The sequence below is a fragment of the Gossypium hirsutum genome, chromosome D10 (genome assembly GCF_007990345.1).
Source record: "Gossypium hirsutum isolate 1008001.06 chromosome D10, Gossypium_hirsutum_v2.1, whole genome shotgun sequence".
In the NCBI taxonomy this organism is placed as follows: domain Eukaryota; kingdom Viridiplantae; phylum Streptophyta; class Magnoliopsida; order Malvales; family Malvaceae; genus Gossypium; species Gossypium hirsutum.
Window position 1 is genome coordinate 64,243,017 of NC_053446.1, and position 10,141 is coordinate 64,253,157.

Below are 10,141 nucleotides of genomic sequence, written 5' to 3' on the forward strand. Positions count from 1 at the left end.
TGAAACTATCTAAAAAAAACCCACTAAAACACTTAAAAATAATAAAATTAGAATAATAATTTCATTGTATTAAAAAGAATTTCATAAAGTCATGTTTTAAAAAATTTCTCAATTTACGGATTTTTTTATTAAAATTACACGAACTTTGATCTAATATTAATGTAAGATATACAATTTAATTTTATATAATTACATTCATAAAATTTTAATTTGATTCTGTTTTTATAAATTATTAATACAATTATTATTATTTAAAATTCATCTTTAGTGCCTCCAATAAAATTTACTTAAAAATCATACCGTTGATGCAAATTCATCAATTGAAGGCATTAAGGGCAACATAGAACACTCATGACTACCCACATGTATTTACTATATACACCTAATATACAAAAAATCAACCACTCATTTATCAGTTCATTTCATCAAAGCTAAGTTAACATTTAGTATATAAGAGCTGAATTTGCAATATTACCTTTTCTCTTAAATCACTTTTTTCGGTGAAAATAGAGAGTATCATCAAAATTTTAATAACTCTATAAAATTATTCGAGACAAATAGAATATTAGAATTTAGAAGGGACCTAACGGTATTATAACCTAAGCTAAATCCTTGTCTTGAAGAACGTATAATTAAAATATAAGGTTAAATGATTTTTTGGGTTTGAACTTAGTAACTATTCTCTATTAAAATTTGAGGTTTTTTTTTGTTTAAGTTAAGTCTTGAATTTATAAATTGTTTCTCTATTGGGATCTGAATGTTAAGTTAATCTCTAAATTTGGTAATTGTTCTCACATTGAGGTCTGAATTTTTGTTCAAGTTAATCATCGATATTTTTTTGAAACCCTAAAGTTTAAGCTCGAATACGAGAACAATTGATACGTTTAGAGACAACTTGAAAAGAAAAATATTTAAGCCCTAAAGTGGAAACAATGATCTAATTCATGAAAATAATTATCAAGTTTAGAAGCTAATTGAATAAAAGAAACTTAATGTAAAAATTGTTGTTAGGTTTTCGCGCGATATAATCGTAAAATATATCATAAAAAATAATAAAACGTGTGTTAAAATCTATGTTTGAGAAAACCAATAAAACTTGCAGATAACTTATATGGTAACGTGATAAAAATAATAAAGAAACAAAGATATGCGTATAGTATAAACCTTGTATGGGATATGCTGTATCCAATTAAGATTCCCAATCTTAACATATGAAATTCTAAATCCTAAGTCAAAATCTGCTACGATGCTTATTGTTTGCAAATTATTGTGTCCGATTGTCATCTTCAATTGGTTGGAGATTGAAAGATATAAACAGGCAGGTTGTAATGTTATAATTTTTCACATTTGGTATATGTGATGTTGAGATTATTTTGCCACATTAGAGCTTACCCAAAATTTGAAAGATTGGACGTTCATTTTGCAGATAGTTGCATAGATGATAACGTTATAGTATTAGCTAGTAAACGACGTAAGTGGAAGATTACCAAATTCATTTGTTAAAGCCATGCACGCGTCCTTTTCTCTTTCCCACGTTGGATCTTGGAGAATATTCAAAAAATTCATATCTAAAATTTAATTTGGATATTGGAAATATAGCACATAATTAACTAAAAGTTTTAATTATTATTATTATTTTTAATATAATCGCAGAGTTCTTCATTCATTAATCTTATTTAGACTAAAATGAGATTTAAATTCAATTAATTCTAACCATTTTATAAATCAATTATTATTTTTTTAAATCTTTTAAATTTAATACCTTAATCAATTTCTAATCTAATCAGTTTGATTGATTAGATAAATTCAATTATAAAAAACTTTAACACAGACAAAAATGAGTTAGAAGAATGTCGTAGTCATAACAATTACATATATATTTTCAAATAAGCAATATATAAATTCATAAATTTGTATTATAAATAATTGCATCTCTTTCTTAAGAAAAAAAAAATATAACCGGGTGGAAATTTTTTATTTTGGATAAAATGAAAATCCTTTTAATTGACGTATATGAAAGAGAGGAAATTAGAGCGAAAAAGAAGAAAAGGAAATATTTATGTCATATTTTTATTATTTTTATATCATTGTTGTTTTAATATATTAATTTTCTTTATATATATTAGCATCACATCACATATATTAGACATAAATATTATATATATTATTAATCGGGTGAAATACTTAAAAATGTTGAATTTTTTTTTAAAATTATCGGATTAGGCCGATTTTGGAAAAATTATGACATTAGGTCGAAATAAGGAAAACACTTTTAGCTGGAAGCGTTTTTAGCAGATTTACAGGAAAACACTTTGTAACACCCTAGGCAAATCCCACATCAGCAAAGCACGTGAGAGACCTGGGCTATATAAAGGGGTAGCAACACTTAAGAGGTAAAAGACATTTTGGGGGTGTATGAGCGCTCCCAAGAACAAAGCCGTGAGGGCCATGTGCGCCTAAAGCGGACAATATTTTACTGGGCTAAGTGTTAGCTATGATATTTACAAATGTAACACCCCTCACCTGGTTCGATCGTCAGACTTGTGTTATAGGATGCTACAACAACTATAGGAACTTATACACATGCATTTACAGTTTTAATTATGAGCAACAACTACCACTAACAACATCTAAAGTAAGTATCAATATTGTTTTAGCTCTCTACCTATTTTGGTTAAAACATTTTATTGATACCTTGGTAGGGGTATCAATATTTTTATCACAAATACCGATACTCGTGATTAAGTATCGATACCAAATTGGGTTATTGTCAATTTTTGAAAATGTTCCATTCTTATGGTATTGATATTTTGGTCATAAGTATCGATACTTTACTTAGAATGCTAAAAATTTCAAAAGTTATAATTCAATACAAAGGTCAAGAACGCAAAAGCAGTGCGGCCAGAGGTAATTATTAAGTCTTTTTTCCTTTATTTTAAACCTCTTGACTTCTAAATTACTTGAATTCAGGGTTAGTGTCAGACATGGATCTATGTTGAGTACGAGTATGCTCAATTTTCTTTTTAAGTTTTTTTAATATATGTAGAGAATAATACCTTTGTATCCCATGTCTAAATATGTGTTGGAATGGTTAAGGTTTGGGTTTGAATTTATTCGAGTTCTGAATTGTTTAGAGTTCGGTTCATTTTGAGTTTCGGACATTTGACATCAATCAGATTTTTCAGGTTGGGTCATCTTAGGTTCGAGTTACTCCGATGAATTGGCTTAGCTTTTTAGCTTCAGATAAAAAATACTAACAGGTCTTTATCAAGCCATACCAATGAAAGTGAGAAACAGTCTTGGCAATAATCAGAAGAAGCATACCATACATTTTTGTTGTCCTTCTATCATCAGTTCATAACATCATTGCGTAGTTAAATGACTTGGACTCAGATGCGAATGCCATATATGAGCATGTCCTAATACATGTCGGCCATAAATACTTTAAGAAAAATTAAGAGCCGGACGGATTAACTCTTACAAAAATTACCTAAAGGGTCAAATTTTGTGCAGGTGATGGATCTAGTCCATCATGGAATGAAAAATTCACATTCAAGGTGGAGTATCCAGGGTCAGGTGGTGACTACAAGCTAGTTCTTAAAATCATGGACAAAGACACCTTCTCTTCTGATGACTTTGTAGGCCAAGCCACGTAAGTATACTAACATTTATCCGTCGGCCGAAATTTTTCATATACGAGTACCATAAGAAAATAAAAAGTCTGGAAAAACAAGCTTGATAGTTTGATAACATTCTCTTTTAAGAAGTAGCAAGGTCGAATCTCAGCATATGCAACCGTTTTCTCTATCTAGAAGTTCGATCTCCTTTATACTGAAGCTCGAAAAAGAAATTGTAAAACATTTTTTATTTTCATGTTTGCAGCATATTTGTGAAGGATTTGTTGGCAATTGGAGCAGATGAAGGAAGTGCTGAACTACATCCTACTAAACATAGTGTAGTTAATGCTGAACAACGTTATTGTGGAGAAATTGTAGTTGGTCTTACTTTCACCAAAAAGGTATTTAACTTTTTTTTTCATGGAAATTGAAAATACTTCCCATCAGGGCCAGAAATTTTTTATCAGGGTCGAGATTGAATTACAAATTTTTAAGGATCAAAGTATATTTTTACCATTTTATTAATTGATAGATTCACAAATTTAGAGGACCAAAAGATGAATTTTATCAAACCAAGGTGGGTCAAGGCCCTATCTATCCCCTTGGTATTACCCCTTGCTTTTTAGGAAGATTATCCTATTTCGTATTCGATTTTTATAGAGTTGTCTATTGATCGAGTAATCTGTCTAGCCTGATGAATAAGATATCTTTTATATTAGTCGATTAAGGAATTTATTCTTAATTTAAATTTTTTTTGTCTTTTTACCACCTATTGTTTTAAATATGTATCAAATATGAATATTTAATTAACTAATGGCATTTATCTATTATTGATTTTATTTTGCTGGATTTGTACTACAGGAGGAAAATGATGAAGAAGAGTATGGAGGTTGGAGGAAAAGCGATTATTAAGTGGTTAATTTTTGAAAACTATTATTTGTGTTTTTATCACTTTTACTTAAAGCTCTGGATTTTTATTTATTTATTTTTAAAGCTTATGGAATGTTTATCTTGTTACATTTTATTTTGCATTTTGTTTTGAGCAATCTCATTACAAGTTTTAGTTAGAATTATCTATAATTTCTCTTCAACATATAAATAGGACGACAATGCGCTTTAGTGCATTTGAACTCACGCCCTCCTACATTGACAACAATGTTCATGCCAATCGAGCTAAGATTCAATCGGTCATTTTATTGTGAATTTTACTTCCCTTGTGCATAGTTTTATTATATTATTGATTAAAAATTATTTGAACTTTGGAGATGATATTATTGGGAGAATTTTAAACCTCGAATATGAATAGTAAAAATGAACATGAGAATATTAAATAAAATTATTTAAGATCTTTATAAATCTAACATTCTATTATCAATTAGGCCCGTAAGTTCAAATTAAAATTTTAATTTGATGAATAAATTCATCTCAATTTGATTTGAATTTAAAACAACCAAAATTTGAAACTAATCAAACTTGAAATGATTTGAGCTGACGATGATTTGAATTGAAAAACTTGAGAGCTAAAATTATAACGACTCGAACACAAAAACAATTCAAATTGAAAATGACTCAAATATGAAGTTGAATAAACACAATTTAAATATTTTTTTAGTTTAAAAAAACTTTTTACCTTTTAATTTGATTTGATTTTTGTATTTTTTTTTAATTTAATTTCTACACTTTTCAGAATTCAAAAGGATTTAGAAATTGGGTTAAATAATGATAACTCAAAATTTTTGGGTCTAATAAAAAACAATGGCTAATCAAACTTAACAGTAAACCTAAGCCGATCATAAAGTGAAGTAAAAATGTAAAGCCCACGTTTTTTTGGTGCTTCACCAAAGACTTAAACTGCTACTGGGCCTTAGTTAAGGTTCTAGTTGGAAAGCAACCAGTATCCCACATCGCTAAAGAATTATAAAATTTTATTGTTTATATAGGCAAAAGAACCTGCCCATGGTTGTCCCTTCGGGGACATCCGATAAAATTGGAACGATACAGAGAAGATTAGCATGGCCCCTGCGCAAGGATGACACGCACAAATCGAGAAATGGTCCAAATTTTTTTCTTGATTTTTTTTGCCAATTTTTACTGCTCTCTTTCCATCTCTTTCGCCTTTGTTCACTTGATAATTTGGAATTGGAGGGTCTTTTCCCTTGTTTTAAAATTGATTTTTTCTGGTTTTGGTCTGTTTTACACCCTTGAACACTGAATATTTCAATAGCATTTTTTGGGGGCAATTTTTTGATGTCTGTTTCCATCTCTTCCTCTATTTTCTTTGCATTTGTATGCTCAGTTTGATCATTGATGTATTTTCATGGGTTTATTTTTCTGCACTTAATATTAAAAATTTAGAGTTTTTCATTTCTGGCTTTATCTTTCTTTTTGCAATTTTTCTCGGTTTTTATGTTCCTCTTTTTGGGTTTGATTTGTTTTAAATCTCAATACCATCTTTCTTTTTTGCAAATTTTTCTGGGTTTGACGTTCTTCGTGGGTTTTATGCACTGAAGATTGCAATTTAAAGTTGTTTTTACTGGGTTTGGTCTGATTTACTCTCTTGAGCAGTGAATACCTCAATAATCCTTTCTTTAGATTTTGTATAGCTTTTTTTGTTTTTTAAAGTTTTAAGTAACCAAAGGACCCTTCAATTTCTGGAGTTTAAATGGATGGAAAAACATATAGTTTTATAATTAAATATTTATAGTATGCAACTTCATGTCCAAATATATTGGCTTTGTATGGTAATTTCACTTATCATTGATCTCATTTCTCTTGATAGTTTGATTCCATGTGATCTTCACAAGAATTTCTATACATGCATGGTGCTCCATAGAAGACTTTTAATGTTGTTGACGTGCAGGGTTTGAATGATATATTGATATTGGGGAACTCGATCGAAAAGCTTTCAAAGTCGCTTTCTCCTTGAAGTTCCAGGTCGAAGATCAGCACGAAACGTGCGCTAAACTATGTTCATTATGGAAACAGAATGTGCATGATCGGAAATCACAGCCGTTTAAGATGACCCATACTTGAGGCAACTTGCAGCTATCTATATGTCCAATAATGCTTTTTATCTCATTAGGAAGAGTCTCCATCTTAGCTTCTTCCACTTCCAATAGATAGTTCAAGCTCAAGCTCAAGGGATAGTTAATGTAATCTAGCCAATTTACACACAGCAGATAGCAGATGGGGTGGTTGGTTCACTAGTTTTCATCTTTCACTCTAGGTGTCAACTCTTCTTTGAAGGGCACTAATGAAACTAGAAATGAAATAGGACTCAGGTAGGTGTGGATTAAATTGGAGCATGTTGTACTAACCCTTAGCTTCGCCACCGATCAACATCCGAGGCAACTTGCAGTCTCCTTTAAGAGATGAGTAGACGACTAGTTCGATCAGCATTTGCAATCCTTTTCTCTTTCCGGGGGGCATGTTTGCGGCATATTTGTGAAGGATTTGTTTGCAATTGGAGCTGAACAATGTTATTGTGGAGAAATTGTAGGAATGGCTGAACTACATCCTAGTAAACATAGTGTATAGTTAAAGCTGAACAATGTTATTGTGGAGAAATTGTAGTTGGTGCTACTTTTACCAAAAAGGTATTTAATTTTTTTTTTCGTGGAAATTGAAAATGCTTTTCGTATCCGATTTTTCATAGACCTGTCCATAAATCGAGTAATCCAGCTAGCTTGATAAGCTTGGTCTATTCAAGCTAAATAAGATTTTTTTGACCTTGAGCTGATTTGACTTGGGTTGACTTATTCTGAATTAAAATTTAATACTATATTATAAAAATATTTTTAAATAGAAAGTAAAAATGAGTGGTTATTTATTTTTAAAAAAAATTATTTATCTTTTATTAATTTGTTTAATTTCTCAATTTTGATCGAATTTAAATAATCGGAACTTGAACTGATTTGAATTTAAAATAATTTGAACTTAAAAAATTCGAGGGTCAAATTGGAATGAGCCTAATGCAAAATAATTCAAAATTGAAACGACTCGACTTAGAAATTAACCAAACTTTAATAAAGTACAGGGATTAATTCAGAATTTAACCCTAAGTTTATAATTTTTTTGTCTTTTTAACTTCGAACATGGCCACCTTTCTTCAAAATGCTGCAATAGAGTTGATCTTTAGCAGTTTCCTGCAAACACACACACACAAAAAAACCTTCAAATTTTTGGCCCTTTGCAAAGAAGAAGGTAAACCCATCCCCACCATGGTTTCTTTTTCATTTCGTTTGTTTCTCTTGAAACTCTGAAATCGAAAGCCAAAATATGTTTTCTAAACTTAAAAAGAGATGCCATTTTTAGAACAAATGTGGGAAATCTTCGGGAAAATAGGAGATATTTTAAGTATGGAGAATGAGATTTCTTTGAATGAAAATAAAAATTTGTAGGGTAAAGTTCAATATTGCTTAACATATATGCAGAAATGGAAGACGAGCGGTTGCGAAATGAGCTCGAAGTTGTGGGTGATAGAGACGGTATTCTACAATCAGCTACACACAATGGGACTCAGTATTCAGCAAAACGTATGGAGTAAGTGATTGCTAGAATTTGTAGAAGGCTTTGCAATTAAATACATTATTCGAAACCATTAGATGATGCTTAGTATTTAATATTTATCCTCAGCCGATGATGGCTGAGGCCCTCGAGATCATAAACCAGTACTGTAAAAATTTGGAGACGCGTCCAAATACAGACATATTATTATTTCTAATATACATCTAATAAATCTAAATGGATTCTCGTGTGATGATCAATATCGACTTCCGAATCCACTTCGAGATAGCTTGAGCAATTGATTCATACGACTGAATATTGAGTTCATTACCAGTTGTCTATATTGGTTCCTTGCCTCGGTTCAAGCTTCTAGGTCGTCTCTCAAATAAAACATGACAATTCTTCTTCTTTCCATAAGCAATGCAAAGGACATTCTCCTCTAATGATTTAACTATTATTCAAATCTTAAATATTGAGAGGAATTTAGATTTGACCCTTAAACAGATTAATTCAAATTAAATAATAATAAGCTTCTATATAAGAAAATTAGATGATATTACTTAAACTGTGCATTTTAAATATAAGTTTATTAAAAAATTATTTTTCATAAGTTGATGCAGAACTACAGAAATATAGATGACAACCAAGAAGTTAAACAAAAGAGTCCATCATTGTGCTCCCAATTCTCATATGGAAGATCAAACTTCTTCCTAAAATTTACGATTACTTAACTGTTGCTTCAGAAAATTTCTTCATCCCTGCTAATTAAAAACATTACACCATGAATTAGAGATAAAAACAATGATCAAAAAAATATTAAAAGAGATGACTAATAAAAGATGTTCATTTTTTAGAAAAAAATATAATTTATTTTACCTGAATATTAATCAAGGATGAATGAAGATCACGCCCATTTTTTCCCATGCACATAGCACTTTAGTTTTTGTGCGGTATTGACGCCCTACTAGGTCATAATAATACTGCACCCATCATCATCATCAACCATTTATTATTAATATAAAATTTTCATTATATATTCATTTATTGCAAAACATACAAAAGGGTGTATCTTCAACCACAACAATCTAAACAAAATCCACACAAGTCATATGCACAAGGTAAGGGACAAACCCACACATCACATATGTAGATGGTGGGACTCAAACTCAAGCCTTCAAGGCCTGGGGCCGCAACCTTTTACAACAATGCCAATGCCGCCAAGGCTTTATTGATAGTACTAGTGTATCTTAATTTATTATTTTAAATTTATCTGTATTTTCAAGTATTTTTCACACACACACATATATATATATTTATAGTTTAATTTTTTTAATAAAATACATATCATAGATGCAAATATATCTCAATTACATAATATAAATACATATACACGCATATAAATTTTAAAATTATTAAGTTCAATAACTTAATTTAACAATTATATTTTAAAAGAATTATAAAAAATAATTAAAGAAAAATAAAAAAGTTGACATAAAATATCAAAATTTTGTATCAATCTATATGAATTTGATAGAATTTAGTATTAAAATTTGAATCCAACCACATAAAATATGATAAAAATGATAGAAGACTAGTTGTTTTTCCCCATTTTCTATGTATTTTTAAGTTGAGATGTTGTATTTTAACAATCCAAACAACATAGAAATATCATTTGCTTGACAAAATAAAACTAAAGGATCTATAAAATTTATGTGCATGCATATATGGAATCATATATGTTTGTATGTATATATGTATGGATTATCAAATGTTTTACCCTGTAAAGCCTGCCTGACGGCACATGACGCTCTTCAGCCAACCAACCATCTAGCAGCCAACTATAGCGGGGGTTGTTATTGTCAAAATACCTAACAGTGCCTCCTGGTAGCTTTCTGTTGCTCTTTTGATGAGACCGATCTTTTATATTCTGTAAAGTGATTATCGATAGCGGCGACAATTGCTTCGGTTCGGCATCGGCCGTTGTTGCATTCCTTCTTGAGCTTGACTCACCACTTGAA

The 10,141-nt window shown here is 30.2% G+C and overlaps 1 protein-coding gene and 1 non-coding gene across 2 annotated transcripts; both read left to right on the forward strand.

Moving 5' to 3' along the window:
- The first annotated feature begins 2,840 nt into the window (after window positions 1-2,840).
- LOC107934385 (16 kDa phloem protein 1) lies at window positions 2,841-4,691 on the forward strand. Its single transcript, XM_041102042.1, has 4 exons — window positions 2,841-2,907; window positions 3,514-3,652; window positions 3,883-4,018; window positions 4,479-4,691. Exons 1-4 carry the CDS (start codon window positions 2,841-2,843, stop codon window positions 4,527-4,529), a joined length of 393 nt encoding a protein of 130 aa, XP_040957976.1. The 3' UTR covers window positions 4,530-4,691.
- Window positions 4,692-5,579: 888 nt separating this feature from the next.
- LOC121222680 (U6 spliceosomal RNA) lies at window positions 5,580-5,682 on the forward strand. Its single transcript, XR_005920039.1, has one exon. It is a non-coding gene; the product is annotated as a U6 spliceosomal RNA (small nuclear RNA).
- Window positions 5,683-10,141: the final 4,459 nt, after the last annotated feature.